The 21253-nt window shown below is 59.9% G+C and overlaps 1 protein-coding gene across 10 annotated transcripts; it reads left to right on the top strand.

Moving 5' to 3' along the window:
* Positions 1–51: 51 nt before the first annotated feature.
* Positions 52–20314, top strand: PNPLA6 (patatin like phospholipase domain containing 6). 10 transcript variants are annotated; one of them, XM_024551227.4, is made up of 34 exons: positions 52–159; positions 1283–1351; positions 1673–1760; positions 1926–2008; positions 2164–2261; positions 4008–4148; positions 4236–4395; positions 4727–4807; positions 5002–5130; positions 5530–5610; positions 5725–5887; positions 6329–6412; positions 6708–6817; positions 6909–7076; positions 7158–7235; positions 10691–10896; positions 11116–11247; positions 11328–11451; positions 11886–11999; positions 12140–12215; positions 13811–13951; positions 14169–14232; positions 14505–14673; positions 14857–15039; positions 15228–15346; positions 15537–15693; positions 15940–16056; positions 16143–16212; positions 16642–16758; positions 18339–18640; positions 19470–19586; positions 19686–19782; positions 19880–19989; positions 20103–20314. In XM_024551227.4, the coding sequence occupies exons 2-34, from the start codon at positions 1325–1327 to the stop codon at positions 20175–20177; spliced, it is 3981 nt and encodes a 1326-aa protein (XP_024406995.2). In that variant the 5' UTR covers positions 52–159; positions 1283–1324; the 3' UTR covers positions 20178–20314. The 10 variants fall into 10 exon arrangements, with proteins under 10 accessions (XP_024406995.2, XP_045044190.2, XP_024406994.2 ...); XM_045188255.3 differs by lacking the exon at positions 16642–16758 and adding an exon at positions 16439–16555; XM_024551226.4 differs by having other exon boundaries at positions 13808–13951.
* Positions 20315–21253: the final 939 nt, after the last annotated feature.

Here is a 21253-nt window from a genome sequence, read left to right as displayed (position 1 = left end):
CCGCACTCAGCATGGCTGCCTCCTCGCAACCTTCCACACATGGTGGGGGCGGGGCTTCGGTGCGCCCTGCGCGAATAACTTAAAGGGGCCACGCCCGCTACGCGGGGCGGGAACTCCAGAGGTGTTGGCACCGAATGGACCCTGGCAAGCGGCCTCCGGGTGAGTCCAGGTTTCCGTCGCCCCTTTAGCGGCGTTCTTTCGGGATTCATTAGCGAGTCCTCGGCTTTCTCGAGATCTGCCTTCTGCCGATTTCTGGTACCCTCCCGACTTTCTGATGCCCTCATCCGCTTACCCCCGTCCCGGCAGCTGTTTCCTTACCGGTAGCTAGGTGCGCCCTACAGTGAAAGGGGACTAGCCACCCTCTCGTGAAATTTCCAGGTCATGTCTCCAGGGTCCAGTGACTCTCCCAAATTCCCATTAATATCTAGTGGTCCCCGTCTCCCAGGAAAATCCCAATAATATTCCAGCATTCCTCAGTATCTTCCCAGGGGCCCCAGCGTCCTCCCTAGGTCCGCTGTCGTGCCCGAACGACCCCAAGAACGTGCACACGGCTCCCAGTTTTCCCAGTAATAGTCCTCCACGCCTCGGAACCTCTCAGTAGTTTTCCAGTGCCCCCAGTCATCCCGGCGTCCCCAGTCACGTCGCCCAGCAATGGCGCCAGCACCGTCCCCGCTGTCCCAGTGATGCTCCGCGCCGTCAGGGACCCTATAAGTTTACTGTTGGGTGACAGCAAACCTCCAGCGTCAACCGTAACATCTTGGGAGCCCACCCGACTCCGAGCGCCCCAGCCCCTTGTGTGGGAGCTCCCGGCAGCACTCCAGGGGCAGACTTGACCCAGGCGCCAGTCACCTCCCCAACCCCTGAGCTCAGGGCTCGTGTTCGCGGGGAGAACGGGGTGCGGCCTGGGGGTCGGTGGGTTAAGGTTCACCCATCCTGTAGAGTAAAGGCTTGCGTGGGGGAGCTTGTCCTTCGGCACTCGTGCTCCTGCTGCTGGCAGTGGGTGCCCGGCCGTCAGCTCTTTTGTCCGGGATGGGTCTGGTCGGCCCGGGGCGTCGGTGAAGGGAGTCCGGGGTGCAGGGGAGCCGGGGACCTGCTGCACACCCCAGCCCGGATCCCGAGGTCTGTGTGCCCCACCCCTACGTCTGCTGCTTCCCTCTAGCTGTCCCCCGCCCAGGCTGCAGAACGCGAAGAGGCAGGGCTTGCGGCAGGGGAGGGGCGGGCCCAGAAGGACGATTTGCACGGGTTCGACTGGATGGCCTGGGCTCTGCTTATTGATTCCCAGGACTCGGGGCTACTGGACCTGACGCCCTGCCTGAAACAGCTGATGGAGGCCCCGCTACAAACTGGAATGGTAAAGCACAAGGGTTGTGAGGCGCCGCGGGACTACGACTCCCGACGTGCTCAGCTCATTTCATCGCAGTCCCGCGAGAACTGGGCTGCGTCTGTTCAGGCGGAACTACACTTCCCAGCGTGCACCGCGAGGTCGCCGGGATGAGTTGCGCGCCCCTCCTGCCCGGGGACGCAGAGACGCTGGTCCACCCTGCAGATGGAGATACAGAAGCTAGGGGCGGCTGCGAACTTTTCGGGGGCGCACATGGGGGATTTGAGTGGGGTTGGGGAGGGCTCGGCGGGACGGGTATGCGATGCGCAGCCAGTGCCGTTCGTCCCGCAGGTGCTGGGCGTGATGATCGGGATCGGAGTCGCGGTGTTGGTTACCGCCGTGTTCATCGTCCTGCTAGTGCGGAGGCTTCGAGTCCCGAGTGAGAACCCAGAGGGCCCCTCCGGGGAGGCTTGTTGTGGGGATCTGAAATGCCAGGTCCTTGAGGCAGTAGAGATGGAATTTGCTGGGATCAGCACGCAGTGTCCCCATCTCTGGCCGCGTGGAGTCTGCGGGGAGCTCAGTGTCCCTCTCCTCTTATCTCCAGAAACTCCAGCCCCAGATGGCCCGCGGTATCGATTCCGGAAGAGGGACAAAGTGCTTTTCTATGGCCGGAAGATTATGCGGAAGGTAGGACCACCTGGCTGACAACGCAGAAGCCCTGCCCTTAACCCAGTTATAACTCTTCGGAGAGGACTCCTTGATTAAGGGTTTATTTATCTGGATACCCTCTTCCCCAGCGTCTGAACAGGAAGTTGATCCATCCTCGTCCTTCCGTATTTTAGGTGTCACAATCCACTTCCTCCCTGGTGGATGCCTCTGTCTCCACCACTTCCCGGCCACGCATGAAGAAGAAACTGAAGATGCTGAACATTGCCAAGAAGTAAGGCTATGCTGAGGTTACTCGGCTTTGGGGGCTATCTCATGGACCTTTTGAGTGAGCAGCCCACACTGAAGGGTGTGTCTCCAGGTTCTTTCCACCCCATGGGCTGCGTGGGGAGACTCCCCACATCAGAGAGGCTATCTCAGAACTCCACAGCAGACGGGGGTCTCTGGGGTCTCTGTCCACTAGGGGCTGTCTCAGTGATTCCCCACCAGTGACATCTCTTCCTGAAGTATCTAGGAGTTGTTTGCTCTTCCGTCAGTGTCTCTGGTGCCTTGTCACACAGTAGGGGTCTCTTTCCGGGGGGTCAGTGCAGCCTGTTTCATGGGTCTTCTCACACAAAAGGTGTCTCATTGGGGTTATCTCAGATGTTTCTGTGACCAGCTGGAGGGGCCGTCTCAAGCTTCTGTTCTCTTGCGGTCATCTTAGTAATCTTGGACATCAGGGACCGTCTTTCTATGCCACCTAGCTTGGAGCTCTTCCCACGCTAAGGAGGTCGTGTCAGGGATTTCTGTCCCCTAGGGGTCATCTCAAGAGGGTTTTGCACTAGAAACAGGAAGGATATTTCCAGGGTACCTGTCATCGGCAAAGGGCTCCCTCAGAGTCTCTGAGGAAGGCTGTTCCAGGGATCTTCCTAAGTTGGGAGCTGGCTCTGGGGTCTCCTGACAGCATGGGGACCACTTCATGAGACATTGCGAAGGTCTGTGTCAAAGGTTTTTTCACACTAAGGAGATATCCCGGGGCTGTCCGTGACCAACAGGTGTCCTGTCTCCTGACTTCCTGGGACTTGAGAAGGGTTGTCTCTAGTTCTCCATGGTCAGACTCTCTGTCTTGTGTTTCTCCACGCCTCAGTGTGCGCACACCCCTGAGGGGCCATCCTGGGCTCCCTCAGGAATCTGGGGCCCGGGAAAAGGCTAGCCCAAGGACCTCTCTGTTCAGAAGAGGAGCTATACCTGGATTTCTCTCTATTGTGGAGCTTAACTCAGGGGGCTGCTCATCCCAGAGGGTCTATCTCAAGTGTCTTGTGGCCACTGCAGTAACCGACTTGCATGGAGAGCTCCCCCAGGCCCACGAATAGCAAAGGGGCCGTGTACCTGGCTTCTCCACTTTGGTGAGGGCTAGCTCAGGAGTCTCTGTGACCATCCCGGGGGCTGCCTCAGCGTTGTCTGACGCCTGGGGGAAAGGGTTAGCAGGGATCTAATATACAGGACAGAGAGGCTATTTCTGAGGTCTCCTCGTACCACGGAAGCTACCCCAGGGTCTGCCTCCATTAGAAAGGCTACCTCAGGAGTCTGGGCTGTGGCTGCTGGAAGGCTCTGGGGCCCGTGACAAACAGGGTTTTTTCTGAGGTCTGCCCGTGTCTTGGAAGCTATGTCAGGGGTCTAACTAGAGCGTCCATTTCAGGGGTCTATGTATGACTAGTGGAGGGATGATCTCGGGCTTTTATGTAAGGGGTCAGCAAGTTTTTTCGATACAGGGCTGGATAGTAAACACCCGACGCTGCGCAGGCCACACACAACTCTGCTACGACTATTCAGTTCCGCCGTTGTAGCGTGAAAGCAGCCACAGACAACATGCACATGAATGAACTTGCCCTCGTGCCAATAAAACTTTACGTACAAAAAGGAAGTGGAGAGCCTGATTTGGCCAGTAGGCCAGATTTGGTGACCCTGGGGAAGGGCAGTGTGGGGGTCTCAGGTCTGCCGAGCCTTCCTCCTGCTCCCACTGTACCTCTCTTCCCACCAGGATCCTACGCATCCAGAAAGAGACGCCGACGCTGCAGCGGAAGGAGCCCCCGCCTGCGGTGCTCGAGGCTGACCTGACAGAGGGTGACCTGGCCAACTCCCACCTGCCCTCCGAGGTGCTCTACATGCTCAAGAATGTCCGGTCAGTGTCAGGGTGCGGCTGGGGGCTGCGGAGTGGGGGGCTGGGCTGACCGCCTGCACTCCTCCCCTCCCTCTACCTCCTTAACAGGGTGCTGGGCCACTTCGAGAAGCCACTCTTTCTGGAGCTCTGCCGACACATGATCTTCCAGCGGCTCAGCCAGGGTGACTACGTCTTCCGGCCAGGCCAGCCGGACGCCAGCATCTACGTGGTGCAGGACGGGCTGCTGGAGCTCTGCCTGCCAGGGCCTGTGAGTGCGCTGCCCACGGGGACGCTGCCAAGGGGCTGGGCACTGGCGCAGGGGCTGCTTTGGACAGGCACTGCTGTCTGGCAGTAGGGTTGGTAGTCTCTTGAGGTGTGCAGACAGGAGGCAGGAACAGATGCCCAGGGGTATCTGAGGTGATTGCAGTTAGTTAGGGTCAAGAAATGGGTGCTGGTTGGAAGGTTCGGTAGGGTCAGAGGTCGGAACATCTGATTACTGGGTGGGTGAGTGTGAGGGCCAGTGGTGTGGCCAGGGGTGGAATGCTGGTTGGCAAGGCCAGGGCAGCCCTGGTCACTACCCCAGCCCCTGTGTGTTACAGGATGGGAAGGAGTGTGTGGTGAAGGAAGTGGTCCCTGGGGACAGCGTCAACAGTCTTCTGAGCATCCTGGATGTCATCACTGTGAGTGACCAGTTCAGAGGGCAGCAAGGAGGCTGGGGTACAATGCCACACCTGGTGGGCTGGTTGGAGAGGGTCCCCAACCTCTACGTGCCTGGTGCTGCTGGTGGTCCCTCGAGGCACTGGAAGAGTTGGGGGAGCAGTGAGGGGCTCACAGCCCCTGACCGTGACTCTCCTCATGTCCCCTGCACCCCCAGGGTCACCAGCACCCCCAGCGTACCGTGTCCGCCCGTGCAGCCCGAGACTCCACGGTGCTGCGGCTGCCAGTGGAGGCATTCTCTGCCGTTTTCACCAAGTACCCTGAGAGCCTGGTGCGGGTGGTGCAGGTGAGCAGGCCTTTCGCCTCCCTCCATGGACCCCCACCCATCACTGGCACCATGGGCTGGGACCCAGCAGTGTCAAGCCATGCTTATCAGCCCTGACCAGCCAGAGCTCTGGGCAGCCCGGCTCCTCCCAGTAGTTGTCTCCCCTGGCTCCCCAGGCTTCTACCTTCTCACTGTGGGCTTCTCCCTGGCACCTCCCTGGCTCTGCTCTCCTCTCAGTGCTTGCGACCTTGGCCTTGGCTCTGCCCCAACTTCTCTCCATTCATGGAAAAATCAACTTCCCCATCCCTTGAATGCTTGGTCCCAACTTTCTCTGGCTCTTATTAACCCCTCTGCTGACTTGCTCTTTCCCTGGCCCCGCCCCTTTCTGGCCCCGCCCCTCTTCTGCCCCTGCCTCTGCAGATCATCATGGTGCGGCTGCAGCGGGTCACCTTCCTGGCCCTCCACAACTACCTGGGTCTCACCAATGAGCTCTTCAGCCACGTGAGTTACTCAGAGAGCCGGGGGGGGGGGGGGGGGGGGGGGGGGCTCTGGGAACGGGGGCAGCGAGTGCCTCCCAGGACTTGCCACCACGGTCCATGGTACTCTCTGCCCCAGGAGATCCAGCCCCTGCGCCTCTTCCCCAGCCCTGGCCTCCCCGCCCGAACCAGCCCTGTGCGAGGCTCCAAGCGTGTTGTCAGTGCCGCAGCAACTGAGGAGCCCAGGGAGGCCCCTGGCCGGCCCCCTGACCCCACTGGAGCCCCTCTGCCTGGACCTGCAGGTAGCTGAGATGACCTCCTGCTGGAGCCCCAGGGACCTCTTGGCTAGGTACCCAGGTCTGACTCCTGTTGGCCTCCCAGCGAACCATGGCCTCAGCCCCACGGACCCATTGGGATTACTTTTCTTTTTCTTTTTTTACATTTTATTTATTTATTTTTAGAGGGTAAGGGAGGAAGAGAGGGAGAGAAACATCAATGTGTGGTTGCCTCTCGTGCACCCCCTACTGGGGACCTGGCCCACAACTCAGGCCTGTGCCCTGACTGGGAATCGAACCAGCAACTCCTTGCTTTGTAGGCCGGCACCCAGTCCGCTGAGCCACACTAGCCAGGGCTGGAATTACCTTTCTAGTCTCCCATCCCCAGGGGCTCTGTGTTGACTGCTCCCCAGGCCCCCTTCAGTTCCCAGCCCTGATTGTAGGAGCCTGAACTTGTGTCTCCCTCAGGGGACCCGGTGAAGCCCACGTCCCTGGAAGCACCCTCAGCCCCCCTGCTGAGCCGCTGCATCTCCATGCCCGTGGACATCTCAGGTCTGGGGCCTCAGCCTGGAATGGGAGGCCGTGGAGCTTCTGGGTTGGAATGCAGGCTGGCCAGGGTTGATTTTTCTTATCTGCGAACTGGGAACTCGGGCAGCACTTTCTGCTGACTTTTTCATGGGTGCTCATTGAGATGTGGCCCCGGCTGCGGTGAGCATCCCGAGGGAGTGCCACCATCAGTCAGTCACACCTGCACAGCCACGGTGGTGGCACATTGGTGCTGGTTGCTCAGGCCACAGTTGTGGTCACTCTCGTCTTTATTGCTTTTCTTGTCCCCTGCCCCCTGCAGGCTTGCAGGGTGGCCCCCGCTCAGACTTCGACATGGCATATGAACGTGGCCGGATCTCTGTGTCTCTGCAAGAAGAGGCCTCAGGGGGGGCCCAGGCAACCCCTGTGCGGGTAACCCCCTGCCCTCCCTGCCCTTTTTCTTGTAGAGGTCCCTCGGGGGAGTTGGGTGGGAGCAGGGAAGTCACCCACCCTGCCCACACAGACCCCCACCCAGGAGCTCCGGGAACAGCCGGCAGGCGCCTGTGAGTACAGCTACTGCGAAGATGAGTTGGCCACCGGTGGCTGCCCCTTTGGGCCTTACCAAGGTCGCCAAACCAGTAGCATCTTTGAGGCAGCAAAGCGGGAACTGGCCAAGTTGATGCGGATTGAGGTGGGTAGCAGGGGCTAGGGGACGAGGTGGAGGGTGGGGGGAGGGCTGGCTGGACCAGTCTCAATGTCCCTCCCTCCCCAGGACCCCTCCCTCCTGAACAGCCGAGTCTTGCTACACCATGCTAAAGCTGGCACCATCATTGCCCGCCAGGGGGACCAGGTGAGGTTGACCCCTGACCTTTAATCACACAACTATGACTTGAGACCTCTCTGACCTCTGATCCTTGCTCTTTGACCCTGCATGTGAACCTCTTAGTCTGAGATTTCCAATCCCTCACCCTCAGATCCTGTGACCGACAGTCCCCCCCCAACTCACCCACCCCTTGTCCTCTGGAACAATTGACCTTTCACGTCCAACCCCTGAACCTTTCCGCTAGGACCGAAACCCCTAGATCTCTCCTACCTGCCTCGGTCTTTCCTGCAACCTGTTTTCTGCCCTTTTGATTCTACAATACAATGTTCTGTCTAACTTCTAGTCTGGGCCCCTGCTTGGGTGGGCCCTCGATAAATGTGTACAAATTGGAATCGGGACCTGGAGGCCACGAACTGACCGCAGGAGCTGGCCTTCCGTGCCTGCTGGCAGCACCTGGAGCTGTAGGAAACTGCCCCACAAGGCCCAGTGCTCTCCACAGGACACAGGGGGGCAAAGGAGCGGGGTTCTGGAGAGAGGGGCTAGACTGGAATCACAGGCTCTACCCGGGCTCCGTGTGTAACCTTGGGAGAGTCATCCAGAAAGTTCTCCGCTTCCTCATCTGCAGACTAGGAGAATAACAGTAACTGTCTACTAGCCTTCAAAGGAAGTGGTTCTCAGCTGCCCAAGGTTTGCAAGGGTGTGGAGCAGCAGGTCAGGAGTGACGCGGGGGACAGTGTGACATCGGGACTGAGAGCAAAGCACCACTGTGGGGCGGAGTGGGGGGTGCCTGGCCTGTTAGCTGGCTGGGGTGTTGTTCCGTCACTCGGTCAGCTGAGTCAGCTGTCGCTTCGAGCTGCTTATTGCAGGGGTGACACCTTTCTACAGAGGAATTCGGGTGACGCTTTTGCCCGCTGTTCAAGGTTCTTGGCAGCGAGCTCAGGAAGTGTGGTGGCACTGTGGCTCTCTCGGGGTCCCTGGGCTCCGCAGCCCCTCAAGGCTTCTCTGGGCCGTCCCGACTCGTCGGGGATGTGACTGTGCTGTGCTTCCCGGAGACTCACACTGGCGGCTTTCTGCCCAGCAGCGCTCTGTCCCCCAGCCGGCACACGGCAACTTGGAGACACTTTTTTATTGACCTGGGAGGGCACTCCAGGCACCTGATGGTCAGTGGCCGGGGGTGCCGGAACACACAGGAGAGCCCCACGACAGAATGAGCCAGGTACAGTGTCAGCGATGCCACGGCCGAGGAACCCTGCTCTACACACCCATCTCCGGAGGCGTGTTTTGTGAGACACCCGTGTCCCGAGGGGTCCGTGGCCATGTAGGGTTAGGAAACGCTGGCTGCTTCACCTCTTCGTGGAAGTCCCCAGCGCACAGTCACGGCTCCGAGAAGTCCCGCTGTAAAGCGCTGGCTGCCCAACCTGACGGCAAATGGCAGCCTCATATTAGTTGACTCCCACCCACGTCCCAGACACGCCTACGAGTTCTGTCTTACAAGTTCCCAGCGTGTGTGTATGTGCCCTGCGGTGCTTTGGCATCACCGGGCCTTTGTGAGGTGCCAGACAGCTTCCTGTGGCAGGTGAGGAGGAAACCGTTCCACCTCTGGGCCCTTGCAGCTCCTTATTCATAAAAGGGTGGGAAAGGGAGGTGTCTGGAGAGGAGAGGGGCCCCTGTTTGTGCTGAGTATTTGCCAGGTCCCGGGGCCTGCTGGACAGATGTCACAGGCCCTGTGCTACCTGCTGCAGAGGCAGGAAAACTAGGTCCCTGCCCTTGCGGAGCCCGCAGTGCTAATGGACATTACAAGCAGAGGGTGTAAAATCGTAGGTGCGCAGTACATAGACAGAAGCAGCTGTTCTTGGCTCCACAAAATCCGGCTTAGTCAGGGCAGCTTCTCTGAGGGAGTGACCTGCAGCTACGTGGAACTGATGAGGAGCCATTACTTAGGTGCACGGGGAGGAAAAAGCATTCTGGGCAGAGGGAGCAGCTTGTGCCAATATCCTGTGGTGGGAGGACATGTGTGGCTCTCCAGGAAACGAGGAAGTCAATGGTCATGGAGTATAACAAGGGAATGGGGACTTGTAATGTTTTGCTGATAGTTTCATTGAGATGTCATTCACATACTATGCAACCTGCCCATTTAAAGAGGACTGTTCAGTGGTGTTTAGCCTGTTCGTGGAGCTGCGTAACTACCACCACTGTCAGTTTTAGAACATTTTTATGACCTTGGAGGGAAATCCCACACACTAGCTATCATTTTACCTTCCTCCTAACCACACCCCACCTTAAGCCCTAAACAGCGACAAATCATCTGTTTCCATAGATTGGCCTGTTCTGGACCTTCCCTCTAGAAGGAGTCACACTGTGTGGCCTTTTGTGTCTCCCTGAGTGTTGTATCTCAGGGGGATTCACCTGCCCGTAGAGTGTTGGTACTTCACTCCCTGTGGCCCGGTCACAGCCTGCTGTGTGGATACTCGGCATTTCGATCATCCGTTCATCTGTTGTGCTTCTGGGTTATTTCTACCTCTTGGCTGATGCGCACAGTGCTGCTGTGAACGTTCACGCACACACCTCTGTGTGCATTCACGTGTCTTCGTTTCTGTTGGGCAGATGTCCCGGCATCAGATTGCTGGTCACGGGGCAACTCTACTTCGAGTGCTGTTTCCCACAGTGGCTGCGCCGTTTTACATTCCCGCCAGCAGAGTATGAGGGCTCTGATTTCCCCACATCCTAACGTTTTTCGACCCTACCCGTCCTAGTGCACGTGAAGTGGCATTCGTTGTGGTTTTGATGTGCATTTCCCTAATGTTTCATGATTTGAAGAAGTCTATTCAGATTCTTTGCCCATGTTTAAACTGCATTATTTGTCTTCAGTTACAAGGTTTCTGTATATATTCTGGACTCAAGACCCTTAGCAGGCAATATAATTTGCAAGTATTTTCTCCCATACTGTGGATTATCTATTCACTTGTGATTTAGATAGAGTCCAGTCCATCTGTTTTTTATTTTGTTGCTTGTGCTTTCGGTGTAATATCCAAGAACCCATTGCCAAATTCAGGGTCATGAAGATGGAATCCTGTATTTTCCTTGAAGAACTTTATAACTTTAGCTCTTACATTCATTGTCTTCGATCCATTTGGCCATGGTATAAAACGAGGGTCCAACTTTATTCTTCCATGTGGCTATCCAGTTCCCTAGATGAGCAGAGGATTTAAGTTCAGCCACACCCCTACGTAGCCAGTCCTTGCAGCCTCTTGCTTGCTGGCTGTGTTGAAAAGAATTCCTGGGCCTTAATCTGGTCTCAAGAGTTTGGTGATCCAATAGCAATGTCTGCCCTGGGTGCTGAATAATAGGGAGCTATACAGGCTGCTTGGCCGAGCTATGGAAATCCTTCACTCCCTCCTTCCAGGCCCCCTATGCAGTGAACTGACCTGAGCTGGGGGTGGAAGGGCAGCCCTGTGCCCACCTCTTGGTCCCTCCCCGCACAGGACGTGAGCCTGCACTTCGTGCTCTGGGGCTGCCTGCACGTGTACCAGCGCATGATCGACAAGGCTGAGGACGTGTGCCTGTTCGTGGCACAGCCTGGGGAGCTGGTTGGGCAGCTGGCCGTGCTCACCGGGGAGCCTCTCATCTTCACACTGCGAGCCCAGCGCGACTGCACCTTCCTGCGCATCTCCAAGTGTGACTTCTATGAGTACGACTGGGCCCTGGGTTAGGGCGGCACCGGTGCCTAGAGGGTCCTGACCCGACTGCATTCTGCGGTGGGAGATGCCAACCCTCTGGACGGTTTACACCTTAACAGGGCAGCTTTGGGCCCTTCCAGTCCCACCTCCAGGGCGTCAGCCGGCCCTGTTCACTTCTAAAAGCAGTTCCAGGACACACCCAGCCCATGCGCCCTCTCCTTCATCCACAGGATCATGCGCGCACAACCCAGTGTGGTGCTGAGCGCCGCGCACACGGTGGCCGCGAGGATGTCTTCGTTTGTGCGCCAGATGGACTTTGCCATCGACTGGACAGCGGTGGAGGCCGGACGCGCGCTGTACAGGTGCAGCCCCCTCCCCGGCCTCGTCGCTCGGGCCCTGCCTAAGACCCTGCTGGACCCTGTATGACCCACCCCCACCCCAGGCAGGGTGACCGCTCGGACTGCACGTACATCGTGCTCAATGGGCGGCTGCGCAGCGTCATCCAGCGCGGCAGCGGCAAGAAGGAGCTGGTGGGCGAGTACGGCCGTGGGGATCTCATCGGCGTGGTGAGCGTGGCCACACCCACTGACCTATGATCTCTCCCAGTCCAGTTTTCCTCCCCGCCCCTAACACACATCATCCCTAGTAATCTGATGGGGTGGCAAACAAGGCCCCGGACCTGTGACCTCGCCCAGTCCACTTTTCTCGGCTCCTTTGAGGGGTGGAGGAACCCTCAAAGAGTCGCGGTGGTGACTCTTTTCTGACTCAGTCCCCAGACCTCTTTCCAGCAGAAGAGGGGACCCCCACCCCGGTGGACCCCTGTATTCTCTCTCACTCCCCGGAGCCCTAATGGTATCCCGGCTTGGTTCTTTCAGCCCCCATCTCGGGGGATACTGAGGAAAGCTAGACCGCTCCCTGGGTGCACTGGCAGTCAGCCTCCCCCTTACCCACCCGGAGCCTCCTGGCCCGGGCAGCTCTGGTCATGCACGTGGTCCCCCAGGTGGAAGCGCTGACACGGCAACCACGCGCCACCACGGTACACGCAGTGCGTGACACGGAGCTGGCCAAGCTCCCCGAGGGCACCCTGGGCCACATAAAACGACGATATCCGCAGGTGCGACTCCGCAGGATGTGGGCTGGGCTTTTGGGGTGGAGGCGGGATTCTTAGCAGTGGAGCCCAGGTGATGGGAGGGAAAGGTGAGGCTCTCGCAGCTGCCCATCCAGTCTCACTGGAGCCCCCACCTCCAATGACAGGTCGTGACCCGCCTCATTCATTTGCTGAGCCAGAAAATTCTGGGGAATTTGCAGCAGCTGCAAGGACCTTTCCCAGGTGAGACCCGGCAGGTCCCCAGGAATGCTGGGGGTTGTAGTCCGAGCTTTAGGACGCTGGGAGAGGGAGCCCTGGGCCCAGGGCATGCTGGGAAACGGAGTCCCGCGCAGGCGGGTTGGAAGGAGGTAGGTTCGGATTCCCGTGCATGCTGTGGGATGGAGTTAGCGTTCGTGGACACGCCGGAAAGAGACTGGTAGCCTCAGGAAGCACTTGTTTATGGCATCTGAAGGATCAGTCCTGTTGAGGGGCCAGAGTCCTGAGGGCTGAGCTTTGTTCTGGGAGTCAGGACATGGTTAGGGATGGAGACCGCGTCCTAGACCAGAGTATGCTGGGAAATGGAGTTCGTGGGTGGTGTTTGGGCTCCAGAGCGTTTTGACAAGTGGTCTTTGAAGTTACCAGCACGCTGGGAGGTGTGGCGCTCAGGGAAATGGAGTCGGGCTTGAGCTGTGTGGAAATGTGGGCCTGAGATTGGCAACCTCTGTGCCCCGCTTTTCCCAGGGGCTTCTGCCCTATCAGCCTAGACTCCTGGCTCCCCAGGGTGGTGGCAGCGGTGAGCACTGGCCGAGATCTGCCTCATACCCAGGATCTTTCCCACGGCCCGTCCCCTGCCCCCCTCCAGTGCTGAAACGTATACAGAGCCCTCCTGGCTGCTCAGGCCGCCCTCCACAGGATCCTTGAGCAGCCGTGGGGGCAGAGACGTCATGTTCTTGGGTTTCTGAGAATCGCTCTGTTGAAGCTCTACAGGAAAGGAATTTCCCAGCGAGCACCTAGAATGTGCTAGACACTCCCCGACGCTGGGGGTGGGAGAGTGCACAGGCAGACAGGGCCCTGGGGTGGGGGTGGCAGCTCCCCGGGGCAAATCATCAGACAAGTATTGCTTGAAAACAAGGTGGGGTCCCATCAGAGGTGACCTGCTTTTAGAGGGTGGTGAGCCGAGACAAGTAATGCGGGGCCGGACGCAGAAGAGAACGGGGAAGGTTCTGCACACAGGGTTTGGTGGTTATGAAGCACTTCGAGGAGGAAAGGGAGTGAGGCGGGGAGCCAGACCCGCGGCTGTCATGTGGGGGCTGGGAGTGTGGAAAGGCCTGTGAGCCCATCCACACTGTTACCAGAAGCCCCTGGAGGCTGTGAGTGGTCCGTGCAAGCTGTGGAGGTTAATGGGAGCCTGGGGTGTTAGCCGAGACGCTGGGAGGCAATAGATGGGTCAACGATATATTTGTTTCTGCTTAGTTTTGTGTTCAAGTGCCTTCAGTGGACAGAGGCACCCAGGCCACAACGGGGTGGGGCCCTGCTCAGTCGGCGCAGGTCTGGTGGGGAGTCAGGGTGGTCATGGGGTTGTTTGCCACCAAGCACGTTAGGGCCAAAATCGATGGCCAGGCGGCCCAGTCTCATTGGGAGATGAGACAGCGTAAAGCTGAGGATCCAGGGCTGAGGCTGTGACCTTCACTGTGGTCGCACCGAATCTCAGCTGAGACACGGGGCAGGGACTTCTGGGGAGGAAGTCCCCAGAAGACGGGGCAGGGACCCTTCTGGGAGGGTCATCCTCTCCAGACACAGGACTGTATAGCAGATTTCACCCTTTGGGGTCTCAGCAGGCTCGGGACTAGGTGTCCCCCCTCACTCAGAACTCACCAACCCAGCCAGCAACCTGGCCACAGTGGCGGTCCTGCCTGTGTGTGCCGAGGTGCCCGTGGTGGCTTTCACATTGGAGCTACAGCACGCTTTGCAGGCCATCGGTGAGTCAGTGGAGAGCGTGGGCGTGGGCCGGCCACGGTCTCCACTGGGGCAAGGCGCACATGGGTGGGCCTTGGCCAGTGAGTGGAGCTGCCCGGCAGTTCCATAGGGTGTGGGGCAAAACAGGGCCGCGGGATGGGGCGGGGGTATTGTCTTCTAGGAGAGGCCCCCAGCTCTGTGGACCTGGGTTCCTAACTCCCCTTCCTCACCCATTCTCAGGCCCCACACTCCTTCTCAACAGTGACATCATCCGGGCACGCCTGGGCGCCTCCGCACTGGACAGGTGTGTGTTGTGGTGCAGAAGGGCAGGGGTGCAAGGAGGGAGCTTGAATCATAGGATTCTTTCAGATCCAGTTCCAGGTCTAGGCTGTGAGCTGAGGGGCACCCTCCCCACCTCTCCAGGCAGTGGGATGAATCCGCCCCGGGAGGACCTGTGTCGGGGGAGCCTGGGTGTTGAAGCCCCCTCTCCCCAGCAGTGGAGCGGTAGCGCCCTCTGGGTACATGTGACTGGGAGTCAGCCCCAGGGTGACTCTCCCACCCCCACCCCAACCACAGCATCCAGGAGTTCCGGCTGTCAGGGTGGCTGGCCCAGCAGGAGGACACCCACCGCATCGTGCTCTACCAGACAGACCCGTCCCTGACGCCCTGGACCCTGCGCTGCCTGCGCCAGGCGGACTGCATTCTCATGGTGGGCCTGGGCGACCAGGAGCCCACGCTTGGCCAGGTCTGGAGACTGCACAGTGACCCCACTCCCAGGCCCCATCTCCCCCTCCAGTGCCTGCGCCAGGCCGCATGCACCCTCAGCGCGGGGCTAGGCAAAACCCTGGGGACCCGCGCTCGGCCACAGGCGTTGGGCAGGGAGGAAACAAATGGTGACCAGTGACACCTGCCCTCCTCTCACCTGCAGCTGGAGCAGATGCTGGAGAATACGGCGGTGCGCGCCCTCAAGCAGCTTGTCCTGCTGCACCGTGAGGAGGGCCCAGGCCCCACCCGCACCGTGGAGTGGCTCAACATGCGCAGCTGGTGCTCAGGACACCTGCACCTGCGCTGTCCCCGCCGCCTCTTCTCGCGCCGCAGCCCTGCCAAGCTGGTGAGGGCTGGATCCAAAGAAAACCCCCCCCTTCTTGGGTCTTGGGTACTGGAGGGTGTGGCTACTAGAGGGGCGTGGCTTAGGGACCTGCAGACCCCGGCCTGGAGATCAGATGCTACCTCCTGCACCCCCCCCCCCCCCCCGCCCCGCCCCTGGTCCTCATGGGTCTCTCTGCCTTCCCATCTCAGCATGAACTGTATGAGAAGGTGTTCTCGAGGCGGGCAGACCGGCACAGCGATTTCTCCCGCCTGGCACGGGTGCTCACTGGCAACACCATTGCCCTGGTACTGGGTGGAGGCGGGGCCAGGTGAGGGGGTGTGGCCAGCGCTCGCAGGGCGCTGGGGCCGGTGCCTGAGGGGTGGAGCTTGCGCCCTTGAGGAGATTCTTGGGTGGGGAGGGCAACTGGTTCCTGGCCACTAGGGGAGATAGGAGAAGGGACTGCCTTGGGCGTGCGTTTAGGATTCCCAGTGGGTTACCGGGTTTCCTCCTCCTTGCAGGGGCTGCTCACACATTGGGGTGCTGAAAGCATTAGAGGAGGCGGGGGTCCCTGTTGACCTAGTGGGCGGCACTTCTATTGGCTCCTTCATTGGGGCCCTTTATGCGGAAGAGCGAAGCGCCAGCCGCACTAAACAGCGGGCCCGGGAGTGGGCCAAGGTATGTATTGGGGGCCTCCCCACCCAGGAGCACCCTAAAACATGACCCCCTGGGGGCTCCTGGGTTTTTTCTGACCTTTTTCTGATTTAATTTGTGGACCCTTATAGAGATAAGGGTGACCCCTTGTCACCTTTGGGCCAGTGACTCTAGTCCCCATTTCCCACCTTGAGCAATCAGCGTTCTTAGTGACCATTTGTTAGGATCCGAGTGGTTCCTGTGTCAGCCCAGCTGGCCCCTTGCCCCTAGAGCATGACCTCGGTGCTGGAGCCGGTGCTGGACCTCACATACCCCGTCACATCCATGTTCACGGGGTCAGCCTTCAACCGCAGCATCCACCGTGTCTTCCAGGACAAGCAGATCGAGGTGTGCCTTCCCCCGCCCCTGCTCTGTCCCTACCCCTTCCCACAGGTGTTCCCCCTCCTCCCTGATATTGGTCCCTGTCCACATAGGACCTGTGGCTGCCATACTTCAATGTGACTACGGACATCACTGCCTCAGCCATGCGTGTTCACAAAGACGGTGGGTGCCCTGGCCGACCCCACTGCACCCACTGGGGCTGCGGGGGGGGGAGGGGGGCAGTCAAGCTTCTGGGACACTGTTAACACGAGTGACCGTCCGTCCTGACCTGATTGCCGAGCACTAACCGTCACCTACTAATGCCCCAGAGGTCCCAGGTATGTCTGTCCTCAGGGCTGGGGACCCGGAGGCTAGTTGGGCGCCTCATCCCCTCACGCCATCCCCGCAGGCTGCGTGTGGCGCTACGTCCGGGCCAGTGCCTCCTACTGCCCCTACCTGCCCCCGCTCTGCGACCCCAAGGACGGGCACCTGCTGGTGGACGGGTGCTACGTCAACAACGTGCCAGGTCAGCAAGCCCACCGGGCTGACCGGGCCTCTGAGCGTGTCTGAGCGTGTCTGTGCGTGTCTGTGTCTGTGTATCCCACCGGGCAGGCTCCCTGTGGCGGTACGTGCGCGCCAGCATGACGCTTTCGGGCTACCTGCCCCCGCTGTGCGACCCCAAGGACGGGCACCTCCTCATGGACGGCGGCTACATCAACAACCTGCCAGGCAAGTGGCTGCCCGCACACAGGGAGTGAGGGGGCCCTGCACAGGCACACAATGGGCAGGCGCCCCCAAGGACACGTGTGCAAGCAGGCCGGTGCAGAGCTGGGGGCACATGCAGATACGTGCATGAGCCACGGGCAGGGCATGCAGCTGGGAAATGTGCTCCTGTGTATGACGCAGACGGGCGTCACAGACACCACACAGCACGGGGCGCGGGGACAGGACGGGGCACTACAGCAGTACAGGTGCTTGGAGGGTGGCTGGCGCTCTCGTGTGGCCACAGGGCTAGGTGGGCGTGCACAGGTGCAGACACCAGGGACAAAATTGGGCGCCTGCCCTCACACGCCCGTCTACCCACACTCACCCTGCAGTGCTTCCTGAGGTGTGCACACGTGTGCACACAGAGACTGGGGCACCTCCAAGAGCACGTTAAACTTCCTTTCACACCCTCTGACTTGTGTGCAGACGGGAGATGGGCCAGTGTGCACTCCTGGGAGTGTGCATGCACACTTACCTAAGCAGGCGTGTTTGCTGGCTGCGCACACACTTGCAACCCGCAGGCCGGGGTTGGCCAACTCTTCCCTGCCGGCCAAAGCCAACCCCGACCTGGTTTTGCAAACACAGTTTGACTGGTGCACGGTCACACCCCGTCGTTTACTCACTGCCACAGTGGCACAGCTGAGCACTGTGACAGAGACCACGTGGCCTGCAGAGCTGAAATTACTCGTTCTCTGGCCCTTTCCAAAAAATCACTGCCAACCCTTGTGTGGGCACACTGTGCAGTTACCTGCGCTGACAGCCACGCACCTGCTTGTGTGCAGACCCAGGCGGATGGGCATGTCTGGTGAACGAGGGAACACACACTGGTCTAGGGACACAAGGGCTGAAAGGACACAGACGTGCCCGGGGCTGTGTGCAGAGACGCAGGCGCCCCCAGGGTGTGTGTTCACCAGCACACACGGACAGGAGGTCACACAGATGATAGAGACGCACGAGGGTGCCCCCAGACACCCCACCCTCCCTGCTGGCCCCCCCCCACCTTCTCCGCCCTGCCTTCCTGCTCTTTGTTCCTACTCTTGGCGCTCTGTCCCTTGTCACAGCCCCCAGGTCCCTCTTTCTGCTTCTCTTCCTACTTCCATATCTCTGACCCTTGATCTCTTCCCTGCCCCCGCTTCCTCTTGCTAACTCTGTCCCCCCCGCGTTTCTCTCCCTGTGGCTCTGTCTCCTGCCCTCTCAACTTCTAGGTTTCTCGGTTGTCTTACTCCTCAGTCTCCCTGTCTCCTCCTGTCCCTGTGACTCTTTGTATGTCACTCTCCTTCCACGTGTCTTTCCCCCAACGACTTCATCCCTTCACTTCCGTCTCCTCCGTCCTTGTAGCCGTGGCTCCTCCCCCGAAAGCTCCGGCACCGGCCCCACTTCCTCCACATCATTGGCATCGGTTCCCATGCCATTTACATGCCAGCGTGGTGTTTGTGTGGGTTGTTTTGCGTGACCATTTGCATGTTGGTGTATGTGGGACTGGGTTGAACTTTCCTGCTCCGGGCCCTGGTGGGTAGCTGCCCGCTGACCCGCTGGCCCCACAGCGGACATCGCCCGCAGCATGGGTGCCAAGACGGTCATTGCCATTGACGTGGGGAGCCAGGACGAGACAGACCTCAGCACCTACGGAGACAGCCTCTCCGGCTGGTGGCTGCTGTGGAAGCGGCTAAACCCCTGGGCCGACAAGATCAAGGTTCCAGACATGGCCGAGATCCAGTCGCGCCTGGCCTACGTGTCCTGCGTGCGGCAGCTAGAGGTCGTCAAATCCAGCTCCTACTGCGAGTACCTGCGCCCCCCCATCGACTGCTTCAAGACCATGGACTTTGGGAAGTTTGACCAGATCTATGTGAGTGCGTGGGCGTGGCCTCGCGTCAGTGTGGGGGGCTGGCAGAGCTTTGTTCCTGAGAGCCCAGAGCAACATGAGGGGAAGGGTCCTAGGGCCCCGTTCCCAAATGGGATCTGTGGGGAGTAAAGCGGTAATCGACTAGTGATGTCTGCATTGAGTGTGGCGAAGGGACGTGATGCTCGCGTGCTGCGTATCAGCTAGGCTGCTGCTGTGACATCTTCACTGCCCGAAGCTCTGTGTAGAGGTTTCTGCGTTTGTGGGAAGAGAACAGTGATCGACTAGGAATGCCTGCCGCGAGTCAGCAAGGGATGGGGCCATGTGTACATCCTGTGCCTCCACCCTGAGAACTGTGCATGACCCGTGCCACCCGAGATTGATCACTAGCTGCTGCCCAGAGCCCTGAGAAGAAACGTCTGGTGCTCTTGCAGGGCTAGCTGGGAAGGCATATGCTGGTGGCTTAGTGGTGTCCGTCGTGGGCGTGGGGGGCAGTGTCCACAGGTGCTCTGCGTATTTGGAAAGCTTGAAATGAGGTGGCCCACCACCACCTTGGCCATTGGGTACTTGGCACACTGTAAGGGGTGAGCGGGAAGGAATGCGGGGTGACTGATTGGTAACGTCTGGCAGGTGTGCAGAGTGGGGGGCATGGGGGCAAGTGTGCTATGTACGGCTGTGTGCAATAGGGTTAGTGTTGAATGCCAGCTCCCCCAAAGCATCAGGCTTTTGCGGGGCCAGGGAAGGGGCAGGCAAGGTGGGAATAAGCACAGAGGACGGGCGGAGGGCACGTGGGGGAGCCGCAGCACGGACGGCCCCACCCCCTCGCTTCCTGCAGGACGTGGGCTACCAGTACGGGAAAGCTGTGTTCGGGGGCTGGAGCCGGGGCGACGTCATTGAAAAGATGCTCACGGACCGGCGGTCCGCGGACCTCATCGAGAGCCGCCGTGCTGACGTAAGCCGGGGACCACCCCGCCCCTTCCCGCCGGGTCTCCCAGACCTCGGTGACCCCAGATCTCCCAGGTTTTGCTGACCCTCCCCGTGCCACCCGTAGGTCCTGGCCTTCCCCAGCTCGGGCTTCACGGACTTGGCGGAGATCGTGTCCCGGATCGAGCCCCCCACCAGCTACGTTTCTGACGGCTGTGCGGATGGTGAGGGTCCCCCCAGGGCAGGTGGGCTGAGGTTGGGGGGATGGGGCTGGAGAAGCCAGAGCAGCCCCTCACCTTCACGCCGCTACCCGGGCTTCAGGGGAGGAGTCGGACTGCCTGACGGAGTACGAGGAGGACGTGGGTCCGGACTGCTCACGGGACGAAGGGGGCTCCCCCGAGGGCGCCAGCCCCAGCACTGCCTCGGAGATGGTGAGAGGGGTGGCCCGGGCCTCTGCAAGGTGGGAGGCGATGCGGCAGGTGCGTGCAGAGGGACACGAACCGGGCCCGCTCCTTGTGACGTGTGTGGCACGCCTGCTCCACAGGAGGAGGAGAAGTCAATTCTCAGGCACCGGCGCTGTCTGCCGCAGGACGCTCCCGGCGCGGCTGCTGAAGCCTGAGGACCTGCAAGGGGGCCCCCAGAGCTGGGCTTCCCTCTGCTTGCTGCTACGTCTGTGACCTCCTGGGCCCACACACTGGATTGTGCACTGATGACTCTTGAAATCCGTCCCCAATAAACCTCCCCCTCTGGAGGTGAGCCCATGTCGTCTTTGGGTGCAGGGGCAGCTCGCCTCACCTTCCGTGCTCAGGATGGCTGGGGCTGGACCTCCTGGTGACCCGTGCACCCCGCCTCAGACTGAGCTCCACAGACTGTGAGTGCCCTCCCAGAGCTCGCCTGTAGTCCCACTGTGTGCTGGCTTTGGACCACTGGGTGACCACTGGGCCTCCAGGTGCCACTTGCAGCCCCTGGGGGCCCCAGAGGCCCCTGGGTGCCGTCACAATGCCACACAGGATCCCTTCTAGGTTCCACAGCCCCGGTCCCAGGGCTGGCTCTGCTGTGTGCGGGCACTCCCGAGTTTTCTGTGCGTTCCTGCCACACGCACTGCTGAGCCTGGTTCCTGAAAGACCCTGTGCGCACACACGTGTACACACATGTGCAGGCACAGGGCGCAACAGCTTTACTCTCCGAGGCCCCCAGGCACTGCTCCTCCCGTGTGCTTAGCTGAGATCACAGAGTGAGCCATCCCTACTGTGCGCTGTCACTCACTGTGCTGGTTAAGAGCACAAGGCCATGGAGCCACCCGGCCTGGTGTGAAACCCCCGCCTGGCTTCCACCGGTGGCCCTGGGCTCCCTACCGGAACTCTCGGGGCCTCGGTTGCTTCACCTGTGAGGTGGGGATGCCACTGGTACCGGCCTCGCCAGGTGCTTCTGTTATTGGACTCCACTCCCAGAAAGGGAGTGCAGGGGGCAAGGCTGGAGGCCAGAGACCAGGGAGTGGGGACAATGCCCAAGAAACACAATGAAATGTGGCAGCAGCCCTGGCCAGGTGGTTTAGTTGGTTAGAGCATTATCCCAGTACGCCGAGGCTGTGGGTTCAAACCCCAGTCAGGACATTTGAGAATCAGTCAACCAATGAATGCACAAATAGGTAGAACAACAAATCGATGTTTCTCTCCCTCCCTGCTACCTTCTCTA

The sequence above is a fragment of the Desmodus rotundus genome, chromosome 10, assembly GCF_022682495.2.
Source record: "Desmodus rotundus isolate HL8 chromosome 10, HLdesRot8A.1, whole genome shotgun sequence".
Classification (NCBI taxonomy): Eukaryota; Metazoa; Chordata; class Mammalia; order Chiroptera; family Phyllostomidae; genus Desmodus; species Desmodus rotundus.
This window is presented reverse-complemented; position numbering and strand designations above follow the sequence as displayed.